Source organism: Zeus faber (genome assembly GCF_960531495.2).
Source record: "Zeus faber genome assembly, chromosome: 12".
In the NCBI taxonomy this organism is placed as follows: Eukaryota; Metazoa; Chordata; class Actinopteri; order Zeiformes; family Zeidae; genus Zeus; species Zeus faber.
This window is the reverse complement of record NC_137196.1, coordinates 21849667-21863221: the sequence shown is the minus strand read 5'-3', so window position 1 is coordinate 21863221 and position 13555 is coordinate 21849667. Positions and strand designations below refer to the sequence as shown.

The window sequence follows — 13555 nt, the reverse complement described above, 5'->3', positions numbered from 1 at the left end:
GGCTTCAACGTTTTTTTTTCTTTTTTGGGGGGGTGGTGGGGGGGGGTCTCTTTTTGTTGTTGGATGGAGATCCGCTCCCTGGGACCCCGATGAGGAGGGAGACCGAGACCAGTGGGAAGAGACACACTGGAACTGCACCCACACTGCGTGGAAATAGCCGGATCCTCTAAATGATAGTAACAATAATAATAATAAGCTATAATAATAACAACGTTTGCAGAATGGGGAGGTGGTGAGGGGCTGGGGGCATGGATGTAAGGAGCCGTTCTGCGGTGTTCAGTGTCTGAGTGTCCGTCTCCTGCAGAAAAGGTCCGGTCTGCACCTTTATTCATGTGGCAGCATCTTGCTTCATGACAATGGAGTACTCGCTGTGGCTGTGCAGCCTCCTGGTCCCACTGGTGTTCGCTGTGGAAGGTAGGCTGTCGCGTTTTCCTTTGTGTTTTCATTTATTTATATATATATATATATATATATTCACATTATCATTTCATTGGAAATGCTTACTTCACCTATACAGGGCGGACGCGTCGCCGTGCGCGTCGCGTCCCAGACGGTACCGGAATGAATAAGAGAATATCCCCGCGTGCGTGCGTGTGTGTGTGTGTGTGTGCGTGTGTGTCGGCGTCAGCTCATTCCCACACTCCACCGGGTTATTTATCTGTTTCGTTTGATGAGACGGGACAGCCCTGTCGCAGGTAGAATACAGTATATTCTGCTGTTACTGCGCAGCCTTCCGTGTGGAGAGCTGCCCGTTTCTCGTCTGACTGAGCGTCAATCCGCTTTGTGCCCCGCGACTGTAAAACACGCGTTCCGTGCGACGTGCGTGCGTGTGTGCGTGCGTGCGTGCGTGCTGTTGACATCCCCTGTGTTTCCATTGCGGCTCTGTAGTATTTGCCCTGTTGCTACTGTCCCTTTTGTTGTCACACCCACAAGCTGTGTGTGTGTGTGTGTGTGTGTGTGTGTGTGTGTGTGTGTGTGTGGTGGGGGGGTGGGTGTCTGTGTGTGTGTGTGTGTTTGCGCGCGCGCGCTCGTGCGTGCGTCTGTGTGCGCGTGTGTGTGTGCGTGTATGTGCGTGAGGGCCGCTGCCCGCCCCACCGCCTTAATAAATCCAGCCCATTAAGACTCCAGGTGTAGCTGGGGGGGGAAGCTGGGTGGACTGGGTGGATCTTCCCAAGATGCACCGGGAGATGGTGTGAATTGGCGAACACCTCCACGCAGCGCCGGCGGCCGCCTGAAGGTCTCAAACATGTGGCCCCGGGTCCGTGCGGTGACCCTCCCAGCGGCGGGACGGGGATCAATACCCGCTGATTGGCTGCCGACGCACGGTCGCGCATGGCGCGGAGCATGTGAAATGACAAGTGTGAATTAAAGGTCAGCGGTTAAACAAGTCGCTGCTTATTCCCCCGAGCTTGGTTTATCTCGGGGGTAGTGGGGAGAGGGGAGCCCCCCCCCCCTTCCCCCTAGCCCGGCCCTGCACACCCTGAACCCCCAGCACAGTGTCCCGCGCTCCGGGAGCTGCGTCTCCCTCCATCGCCTTTCCCCCACCTTGCCTTCCCCCTCCATCCTTTCCGCCTCCCTCCTCCAATCTGCTCGCCCTGGACTGTGGCCAGCTCCGTCCCTCATCAATTCTGGTGTCAGCAACTAAATCAATGCCGCGGCGGCCGCCCTCCGCGTCCCAGCGGGTTCTCATACCCTGATGATCGGCCACTTTCCGACCCAACAGCCCACAGTTACTCAACGCTCGGAGGTTAACCCGTGTTCGTCCCCTGGGAATAAACAAAAAGGGGAGGGGAGGGGAGTCCGGATGCTCCGCCGGCTGCAGCTTCATAATAGACGTCATTTTGTCATTTGACACATGGCTTGAATTTCACTCTCGGTCCCGACGCCGCTCGCCGCTCCGCGCTAAGTGAGCCCGGGTGTTGGTTAACGATAGGCGGGGGGGGGGGGGGGGGGGGGCGGAATGCAGCGGGTGATTAAGTTCATATTCAATTTGTGCCACCGCGTTCCCACCAACAAGCAGGAGTCAACCGTGAGCCGTTAACGTGTCGTTAATCTCCCCTTTACAGCACGGCCGCCTCGGAGGGCGCGGCGAAAAGGGCGTCGGGCGTAGAGGACGCGCGTCCCCGTCGAAGCCGACACCTTCCGATTATTTCTAAGGTGGGGGGGGGGGTTCGCCCGTCTCCACGCCACCGGAGCTCCGCCGTACGTCGACGTGTAAACATAAATAATTGTTCGCTGACCCGTGAGAGCAGCTGCAAACAGCCCCGGAGGAGAGGTGGAATTGGGTCAGCCCCGACTTGTTTCGAATCTGCTCGTCAGGCGTCGGGGCGGGGTATCACGCCGGGACGTGATTATAAACAGCCGACAGACAGACACACTTGAACTACAACCCCCCCCTCCCCCACTCCCCCACCTTCCCCCCAAAAAGTTGCATTCCTCAACCAAAACACCCATTTTGTCTTCGTATTAATAGGCACACATTTGATCGCGCTCCAATCACTGGAGATGATGTTTGCCTGTTAATATTTCATACGTCGGCTTGTTGGATGTGCGTGTCAGAGTAATAGGAGGAGAGGGCTCCCTTTCATGATGCACCCCGCGCTCACAAAGTGAATAAAACATAAGTGTGTGTGTGTGTGTGTGTGTGTGTGTGTGTGTGTGGGTGTGTGTGTGTGTTTGCGTGCGCGTGCGTGCGCGCGCGCTACCACAGGCACATGGAGAATACAGAGTTTCGATGGCATTCCACCTCCGGCGATCAAAACCCCAGTAAATGCCATGTGGGTGGGGACGCTCTTCAGACCGCGCTCCCCACTGGGCACCGAAAGGAGGAGCGCTCACTTCGCCCCGGGGGTCGGCGGACTCCATCCCCGCTGCACTGGGTCGTGGTGGGGTTAGTCACAGTGGCACGAGAACTCGGAGGAAGGTTCAGTTGCGTTCACGTGGTGCTGGGGGTGGAGGGGGATGTGCGTCGGAGGGAGTGTATCTTCAGCGCTTTCTGCGACCCCGGCGTGGAGGCAGTGATGTGCCGTCGTTGCTTGAAGCCCACTCCAAGCGCGTCTTGGCGGGTCCTAATGGCACATGAGCCTGGTGTTGGGCCGGTGATTATGATAATGCTCTCCTGCCGGAATATAATAAGAGTCATTATGATTTATCATATGATTCCCCCACCACTGGGAGTTTATAGCGCCGGGTTGGAAACAGAGCGGCGTTTCCGTTGGTTTCAGTGTGTTCCTGCAGAAAACACGGCCGTGTCCTACAAACAGCCACACTTCAATGAGCTCCGAGTGTGTATGTGTGTGTGTGTGTGTGTGTGTCTGTCTGTCTGTCTGTCTGTCTGTCTGTCTGGCTGTCTGTCTGTGCGTGTGTCTGTGCATCCGACCAGGCTTGTGTAGGAGTCTTTAGGGGCGTGTGAGAGGTCTGAGGCTGCAGGGAGGCATGGGTTACTAGGGCTGGGGCGATATGGCGATATAGTAACAATATCGTCACACCGGCTGGGATTTTCATGTCGAGATGCGGTGATATAGTTCAATCATGCATTTAAGGGCATTACAGTAGAGTAATGCAACTTTCCGAAATTCCCGAAACAACACAGACTGTTCTAGATATTCTAATCAACGCCTCCACCTACTTGGTCACAATGCCCACATTAATAATACTTAATAACACCTTTTCTTCTCAAATATTTATTTTGTGAAAACATCCCACGAAGGCACCAGCCATTCCCAAAATATTGCCAAATTATTCATATTGAGGCATCGCGATATTTGATTTTGAGCGGATTTTGCTGCTGCTGAACTGTATAGACTGAGACCATTCGATTTTGGTCTTTAGAACATAATTATTGATTAGTTAATACTTTTTTTTTTTCTCTTTTACAGTAATCTAATTATATTCCTGCGTGTCCAAAAAAGAAAAAGCAGAAAATGATGTTGCGTTCCTTTAAAGTAAGAGTCATTTGATATGGCCCCCCCTGTGCTATCAAATATTCCAAGCAGGTAAATGCATTGATTAGAAGAGCTAGAGCAGCATTAAAGGCAATCTTTAACGTTATCAAACCACACGCAATATTTTGATAACCCAAATCCCAGACGATATCGGTGCCAAGCATTTTGGAATTGGCCGCATACCTACACAGATGTTTCTCATCTGGATGCAAACACTGAGGTTTAACTCCAGAGGGTTTCTTTTTTTTTTCTTGTTTCTGCATTTCTGATCAATTCAGTGTTTCTCTACGGGACCGGCTGCCGCAGTGAATCGGGCAGCACATTGATTCCACACTCACGTTCTGACGTACAACCGATTCCACCGTTGAAAATTCAAAATTTCAAGCTCTTGTCATAACGCTTCTTTAAAGTGGCATGTTTATCAAAGATGAGACGCCCACTCTCCGCGAATTAAAAGCGCTTCTTCCTCTCCTCTCGTCGCTGCCTGCGACGCGGCGACCACAGCGCTCCGTCAATCTCCACTTTTAATCTTTAATTTGACCGGATGCGCCGTTCGCTATCATTCTCCTTCATTGACACTAGCCGGTGGCCAAGTGTCAGGGAGAATCGTTTATCGTCGGTTGGAAAGGCGGTGTTAATATGTATGACGCGGCATAACGAATCGCCATCCCCATATCCCATTTGTCAAAAAAAAAAAAAAAAAAAAAAAAATAGAAATCAGGTAGTGGGATTGGCTGGAGGTGACCTTTAAACGCAGTGTGAATATATCCACTAATATTTATAAATCTGAGAACAATCTGTGATACTAGTAATACACAATACACAGACTGGAATGCCCTGAAGCTTAGTTCAGGCCAAAGATCATCATCAAAATAGCTTCAGAGCCATTTTAAATTGCCAAATTCTCAGTGTATCTAACCATGATTTCACAGTCTTGCCCTGCCTGCCTGGAGTATAATGCCATCTGTAGTTTTTTTTTTTGTTTTTTTTTTTACTCAGAAAAGGGACATGTGTTTACCCCAAGGACATTCTTAAAGAGGATCTATTATGCTCCTTTTTCAACAAATTAATATATGGTCTCGGCGGTCCCCAAAACATGTTTTTGAAGTTTATTTTGCCGAAAATACCACTCAGATTATGTATTCTAGCCATTGTAACATGCCTCAAAAACCGTGGTGTTCCGAAACGGCCTCTTTCTGTGTGTGCAGTTCTAAATGAAAATGAGCGGCAGACCCCTGGTTCTGTGAGGCAATGGGTGTTTGAGCTTTTCCTCGGGCTGCGTTGTATTTCTCTGTAAACTTTCACGCATTTCACCTCATCTGGCCACTAAAATCCACCTCTGAACAAATTTGAGGCGAGAAAAATAAGCAATCTAGCTGCTGAATCTTCACTCGAATTAGATCTACAAGGACTCATTTAAAGGTTTGCTCCGGCTTTCACCGCCGTTTCTGGAGCAGCGGGGGATGCGGCGGGGTTCGGAGCTTTTTTGTTTCATTCAATTACGGGCACGTCGGTAAATAAAATAAAGTAATTACATCTACGGTTTTGTTTGGAGAAACCTGGAGTGGATCGTGTGCCAGCCAACCTACTGTGGACATGCACGCACACGCGCGTGAACGCACGCACGCACGCACGCACGCACACTCACAGAAAGAAACACACAACAGAATTATTTTTTAAATACCTAATTTCCCTTGTCTGCAGTTTTGTCACGGACGGTGGGTTTTAATTCCTCTTTCTATTAAAAGATTTGTGCTGGTCTCTGCAGCCAACACAGCACTCCCCATGCTTAGCTCTTAGTTTCGATTGCGAGCGGATCCGGTGGCACTCCAGCCATCGGTGGAGCTATTCAGATGGAGGGCGGTTCTACAGTAATTCTACCGAAGCCCCACTCGACATAGGAAAGGGGAAGCAACGGCTTATTTCACATGTTGTCTGAAATAGAGAAAAACCGACTTGGTTGTCTTATTTCACAGTTTGTGTGTTAGTAGGCCCATTACAGACACAACCGTAGGAGTACAAGCACTAAAAAAGGTGCATTTTCCATAATATGTCCCCTTCAAAGCGACACACACTGAAAAAGCCCGTTGAGAATGTGAGGGTTATAGAGGCAGGTTAGAATGTCTAGAATGCATAATCTTGAGTGGTATTTCCAGAAAAAAAGAAAAACTTAAGTTTTGGGGAACTCCAAGACCGTATATTAACTTGCTGAAAAGGAGCATAATAGGTTAGGTCCCCTTTAACAATCTATGTATGTGCATAAGGACTGAAGAAGTGGGTTTTTCATAAAAGGTCCCCTTTAATTGCTGTTATAATACAGTTAACAAAGACTTGCAAACAAATGGCACACTGGAGGCTTTGATTTACAGAATGTTCCCAGATAAAAAAAACCCAAAAAACAACTAAGTGTTATTGTGTCAATAATTGCACCTTTGCAACAATGGAAGAATGGAGCCACACTTGAGCAGTATGTTGAGAACAAAGCAGGGGACCCTGATAGGGGCCTTTTCAGCTTTTAACCACACCGAGGCATCAGAACAACGACAACTGATTGACAGCCCGACAACAATGCTCCTTGATCCTGGTATTTACTCTCTCTCTCTCTCTCTCTCTCTCTCTCTCTCTCTCTCTCTCTCTCTCTCTCTCTCGCTCTCTCTCCCGCTCTCTCGCTCTTTCTTTTTCCCTCTGTCTCTCTCTCTTCCTTTGACCTCCATTTGTCCCCAAAGCCGTAAAACACCCAGGTGATGAAAACTGATGTGAAACCTGACATATCCTGTGCTTAGAATCGTCCCATTATGTATATTCTGTGTTTTTTTTTCTGTTTTTCTTTGTGTATTGGTCTGTTTTTGTCGTTTTTTATTTTTTTTGAGTTTTCTTTTCTTGTTCCTTCTTTTCTGGTATTGCCTTTACAGCAACACACCAGTAAGCACCAATAATTCCCTCTATATTACAATGTACCTGACCATTTGAACAGATTCCAATTCTGGCTCTGGTTTTGTCGCCGTTTGGCTTGGTTAGTTGTGGTTTTGGTCAAAGGGAAAAAATCTAATGACTCTCCCTCAATAAAAGAAAGTCCAATTATTAGCATATTAATCCCACAGATGGACCGTGTTTCTGCTTTGAGAAAAACTTTTAATTGGTATAGATGGCAGATGTGTCCTGGTCGCCATTAAAACCAAAGCACACCGTGGGAGAGTGTTGTGGGAGAGAGTTATAAAATGAAATAGAAAAAAAAAAAAAAATGTCTGAGAAAAAAAAAAAAAAAAAAAGACAGAAGAAACATTTGTGTGGTCTGTGCTGCTGTTTAATGGTGTATTTTGTCTTCCACCCACCTCTTAATGCACGTTTCGGTCGGTCAGCCCTCCTACATTTCCCTCATCCCTCCCACTCTGCTCTTTTCAGAAACCCTAATGGACAGTCGGTGGGCAACCACAGAGCTGGCATGGACCACCTTTCCAGAGAGCGGGGTAGGTGTGTGTGTGTGTGTGTCTGTGTGCGTGTGTGTGCACGTGTGTGTGTGTGTGTGTGTGTGTGTGTGTGTGTGTGTGTGTGTGTGTGTGTGTGTGTGTGTGTGTGTGTGCGTGTGTGTGTGTGCGTGTGGGTGCGTGTGTGTGCGTGTGTCTGTGCGTGTGCGTGTGTGTGTCTACACCTATAACCCAACATGTGTTCCCCTTTTTCAACATTTGTTCCATTTGGGCACTAATAGAGCCCTCTCTCCGGCTGTAACAACACACCTCCCGCTGTTTAATATCTTTGTTTACGTAGTGTAAGTTTGTTTTCTCGGGCACTGAGAACAAATGGGACTCATGCTGTGTGACATTTAGGCAAATAAACGGAATATTATACCCGACCAGATTATACTTGGGACCAGAAACGTCTCAGTCAGTACGTACTGAAACTGAGATTATCGGTGGTCTCTACCTCACACGCCTGCTCACCAAACATCGTGGTAATTGAAAGCATGTGTCTGTCTCCCATAATTTAGCCCCCAAAAACAAATTACCGGCAGGAATTAAGCTTTTCAGTGGGTAGGAGCGGTGAGAAAATAAAACAACATGGGGTTGACCCCGGGGCTAACAGCCTGACAGACCTCCCCCACTAGCGGCCGGGGTAATTTGTCTTTGCAACGTGAGCGCAAAGTCAGTCAATGGAAACGGTGCGTTGCCATGGAAACGATCTTGAGCAGCCCATCTTCTCCCTCTCCCTACGAGGGGCTGCTTTCCGAGCATCCGAGTAGCCCGGCATCCGGCGAGTCGTACGTCACGCGGGGCGTCGCCTGACAAGCCCATGCATTCCGGGGGCAGGCAATTATCATATTTGTCAGATATTGCATCAACGTGTTGCCAATGATTTACAGCGTGTTTTGCTGACTCCCGGACTCATCGTTTGCGAATAAATTGTCTTGCGGTGACATACATTATTTTCCCTCCTTTCGTGAAATAAGCAATTCATGGAGACCTAATTCGTTATGGAAATGGGGTAATCGGAACAAGGGTTAATTTGGGCTGGAAAAAAATTGCTTCTATGTTCCACTATATTATATTATATGTTGTCTTCTAAAGGATTGGGTTCTCACAAGGTTATTTCCTCATGGACCGATTGTATTGGACGGTGTTATCTTTTCTAATATACTATGGTTCACATCGGTTATAATCCCCTCACCGTGCAATCCCACTTTTGCCATCTTTTGGTTTTTTTTTACACCATTTTCACATATATGTGTCTGTATGGTGCGTAAAGTCCAGTTTTATCCATATTTTTTTTCAGATGTACATAATTCTGATCTCTATCTATCTATCTTTCTATCTATCCATCTATCTATCTATCTATCTATCTATCTATCTATCTATCTATCTATCTATCTATCTATCTATCTATCTATCTATCTATCTATCTATCTATCTATCTATCTATCTATCTATCTATCTATCTATCTATCTATCTATTTATCTATCTATCTGCCTGCCCGTCTGTCTGTTGTTTACACCTCAGCGTTCACACACAGTTTTTAACAAAGTGAAAAGCTTTGATGTGAGCAGCTCTGCATATTTGCTACGTACTGATGGACGGACAGGGTGGTGACGCCGTGTCGCCCTCAGATCCCGTCTCTCAAAGCTAAATTTTCGAGAAAGAGACTTGTGGTTCTCTCAAATTAAACTTCTGTACTAAATATATTCAATGCAAATGTCTGTACTCGGGGGCTAGAGCCCTTGGCTCGGGAAATTTTATTTATTCCACTTAACTTGAAGCATCTCTGAGTGTTGCTGTGGTGCAATCAGAGGGTGATGCCATTGCATTTAGATAGCCTTTTTAATACATAAAACACAGGCGCCATTATAGAATAACTTTTGGTTCATTTGGGAAATGTCGAAACTAAATGTAAAACGCCTACCCTAATATTTCTCAGCGGAGTGGCCAAGAATATGTTATGAAGAAAGCAAAGTTCCCAGAGAGGCTAATCGGTTTGAGTCGTGGAGAAATCCACATCATAGTGACTGCAAGCTTATATATTTACAGCAGCTTGCTGTATGGACAGACAGCACAACCAGCATGTAGAATAGAGTCTGAGGCTTGTTAATGGAAGTGCAGACATCTGATCACCACTGTAAGCCAATAATAATTATAATAATAATAATAATTCCTGTTTGAAACGTGTCTTAATTAGAAAATGGAAAATATGTCTTCATTAGAGAATGTTTTCTCATGATAGCAGGCGGTAATTGAGATTTTATTGTTGAATTGTGTGTGTGTGTGTGTGTGTGTGTGCGCGCGCGCGCGCTTATTATTTATTAACGTCTTAACATCTCACCGCTGAAATGATTTCTTTCACGCTAAGCATTGGACTGGGTGACACTGCATTTGGTGACATTTCTAAATGAGTTATTTCTGAAACCAAGAAAGCTTCCTTGTTTGTTTTTTTTGTCCATTGCCACAGCAGCAGCTTATCTCCCATAATACCAATAATTTTTTCAATTGCGTTCGGTTTTTCTCGCACGCTCGCATTTCTCACCCCAACCGCCGTGTGCTCTGTGTGATTTTCCCGTTTAACCTCCTCCGCCCGCCTTCCTTGTTTGGTGGCAGTGGGAGGAGGTGAGCGGCTACGACGACTCCATGAGCCCCATCAGGACCTATCAGGTGTGCAACGTCCGGCAGCCCAACCAGAACAACTGGCTCCGCACGGACTTCATCCCCCGTAAGGGCGTCCTGCGCGTCTACGTAGAGCTCAAGTTCTCGGTCCGTGACTGCGCCAGCATTCCCAACATCCCCGGCTCGTGCAAGGAGACCTTCAACCTGTTCTACTACGAGTCCGAGGGCGACACGGCCACCGACACCAGCCCCCTCTTCCGGGAGAACCCCTATGTCAAGGTGGACACCATCGCCCCGGACGAGAGCTTCTCCCTGCTGGAGGCCGGCAGGATCAACACCAAAGTGCGCAGCTTCGGGCCCCTCTCCAAGGCCGGGTTCTACCTGGCCTTCCAGGACCTGGGGGCCTGCATGTCCCTCATCTCCGTCAGGGTTTTCTTCAAGAAGTGCTCCACCACCATCGCCAACTTCGCCGTCTTCCCCGAGACGGCCACGGGGGCCGAGGCCACGTCCCTGGTCATCGCGCCGGGGGCCTGCGTGACCAACGCCATGGAGGTGTCCGTCCCCCTCAAGCTCTACTGCAACGGCGACGGGGAGTGGATGGTCCCCGTGGGCTCCTGCACCTGTGTCGCCGGATTCGAACCGTCCGCCGACGACACCCAGTGCCAGGGTAAGTGTGTTTAACGGGCGCTTTGACTTTTATTCAACTAAAGCTCCTTTATATGCTCGGTGCACGCCACCCCGGCACCATGCCCTCCGCGCTGCATTTATTGTGCGGCTCCTGGAAGGAGGGGGTGAAGGAGGGTGGAGGCGAGTGTGAATTAATGAGGTGTTGCAGAGAGGAGCGGCATACAAATATTGTGAGAGCAAGACAGGAGGGAGAGGAAGATAGCGGCGTGAAGGCGCAGAATAGAGCGCCAGCAGATTTGCGCGGGGGGAGACAGACAATGTGAGCGAGAGGTATTCCAAGGCCAGTGGGGAAGGAAGGTAGAGAGAGGGTAGAGAGAGAGAGAGAGCGAGAGAGAGGGAGGGAGAGAGGAGGAAGGAGGGAACGAAGGGCCGCAGGGATGGCCAAAGAAAGGGGGGTGGGGTGGTGGACGCGCTGGCAGGGAACCGAGTGCAAAGAAAGGAAGGGGGCACGTTCCCACACCTGGGCGTGAGAAATAGTGTACAACACGCACTAACGGGGCTCATTTGTTGCCATTTGGAGTCTCAAGGTTAAAAGCCTGCTGCCGCCGCCGCCGCCGCCGCCCGATACAAAGCTCTCCGGGGGCTTTCGCCGGAGGTCGCGGGCGAGGAAGTGTAATTTCCTCCGCGGGTTAGTTAATCTACACGCCGCCGCACTCATTAACACCGCCCCAGACCCACGTGAGCCGACGGTGCCACGCCGGCATTAATCACCCGGACGTTTGTTGCGTTTCCTACCCCGGCCGCGCTCGCGCCGTCGGGGGCCGGGGCGCCGCGCAAAGGTGGGGAAGAGAGGACGCGGGGAGGGGGGATGGGGGAGGCGGGGCGGGGCGGGGCGGGGCCGGGGTATGAGGACGCCAAAGACGAAAGAGGCACTTGGGGCGGGATGAAAAATCGGAAAGCTGTCGCGCCCACTGAGGGAGCCGAACGGATTCCAGCGGCGCGGCGAGGTGATTCAGCGCCCGCCTGAGCGGGAGGCGGCTTGAGAGAGAAGGAAATGTAAAGGAAAATGATGACGCGAGTGTGAAATGTCAGGCGTAAATCAGAGCGGGGAGCGCACGCCGTCCCAAGGTCCCGGCGTTTTCGTCCTATCCTCCTCGGCTATTTACTGCTTGGTTTTTAGAGCCACAATTTAAGGCCATTAGCTACAATGATTTCCCCAGAAGTGGCGTTCGGGTGGAACTTAAGTTCAAACTGAAAGACCACTTATCCTAACTAGTTAATCACTCTCTCTCTCTCTCTCTCTCTCTCTCTCTCTCGCTCTCGCTCTCGCTCTCGCTCTCGCTCTCGCTCTCGCTCTCGCTCTCTCTCTCTCGCTCTCGCTCTCCCTCCCTCCAGCTTCCTCTGCCCTTTTCTCTCTCTCTCTCTCTCTCTCTCTCTCTCCCTATCTCTCTCTCTCTCTCTCTCTCACCCTCCCTCTCTCACCCCCCCCCCTCTCCCTCCCTCCCTCCATCTTCCTCTGGCTGGGTTTACGAGGTATCACGCTGGTGGGACAGATGTTTGCCAGATCCCCTGTTTTTACACCATGAGTCAGGAATGTGGCAAAATAGTAAAATCTGGTCCTCCGGAGCCCGGCGCATCCAGTCCCCTTTTAGCGCTAATCCCCTTGATCTCAATCCGTCTTTTAGTCCGGGCTTATGGAGCTTTATCTCTAAGACTAGATATCAGCCAAACGCGCGAGCCTGACTCCTTGACGTCGGCTCTGGACACAATGGATAAGATGTTGTCTCTGATGTTTCCCTTGCCCCCGACGAGCTCATTTCGAATCCGGCTCCGACACGCCTCCGAACCAATCGCCAACCCGGGTTTTTTTTTTTTTTTTCCCCCTCGTTTTCCGGGGCCCGCTCCCTTCATCCGCACCTGAGCGCGCGTTCGCGAAGAAACGGGGCGCGCCGGGGCGTTGCGCGTGGCAAAAAAAAAAAAAGCCCGGCGGCGCCCGAAAAGAGACGCTGATTGATGGGTTTAGGGTGTATCGCCTTCCCTCAGAAGCGTCCTCAATCCCTTCAGTCTGACAACGGCAATCTACTGTCAGCAGTCCATCTTCATACCGCGCTTCCTTCTCCCGGAGTCTTGGGACGGGGAATTTTCCTGTCAGGTTCACGCTCTTTTTTTTTTCGGGTGGGGGGAGATTAATGTCACCTGCTAGAAAGGATGCCAACGAGGGGAACAGGCACAAATGTGTAGATAAGGCCCCGGGTTTTGTTGCCGCTCCCGCGTTTTTTTAACATAATATTGGCCGGCGGTTCCTCCATATCCCCGGGGGGGATATGGGGTTTTTTTTTTTTCTCATTTTCTCCCCTTCCTCTTCGTTTTCTCCCCCGTCGCAGCCTGCAGCTCCGGGACCTTCAAGTCCAAATACGGGGAGGGATCGTGCGTTCCCTGCCCCGCCAACAGCCGCGCCAGCGCCCGCGGGGCCAACATCTGCCCTTGCCAGGGCGGCTTCTACCGAGCCGACAGCGACCCGGCCGACTCGGCCTGCACCAGTAAGTCGCATGAGTCTCCACAATCTGTTTCCTTTCGAGCCATGTGACCGCGCCGGTCACATGGCTTCCAGTGATATTTACCACCATTATGATAAAAAAATAAAATAAAATGATGCTTCCCCGGGGGGGCTTTCAGTCTGTTGGAGTCTACCGTTTGTAAATATCCCAGCACACACTCACACTATTCATTTGAAACCGCCCTATCGCTGAACTGATTTCTATCTCCTGCACTGTAATGCGTTGGAATTAGAGCGTAATATCTTTGAAAGCAGCATTGTCCATAAACACCATTTCAGATATAATTCACCGTCAGGTGAGGACTTTTCGCGAACGTACCCGAGGTATGGACATCCTTCC

General features: G+C 49.8%; 1 protein-coding gene across 1 annotated transcript in view; it reads left to right on the top strand.

Annotated features, from left to right (window-relative positions):
* The first annotated feature begins 348 nt into the window (after positions 1–348).
* ephb3a (eph receptor B3a) overlaps positions 349–13555 on the top strand; it is a 34844-nt gene continuing 21637 nt past the window's right edge. Inside the window, exons 1-4 of the mRNA XM_080011133.1 lie at positions 349–414; positions 7347–7411; positions 10026–10698; positions 13043–13198. Coding sequence (XP_079867259.1) covers positions 351–414; positions 7347–7411; positions 10026–10698; positions 13043–13198 — 958 coding nt within the window. The 5' untranslated portion in view covers positions 349–350. The remainder of the gene's footprint in view (positions 415–7346; positions 7412–10025; positions 10699–13042; positions 13199–13555) is intronic.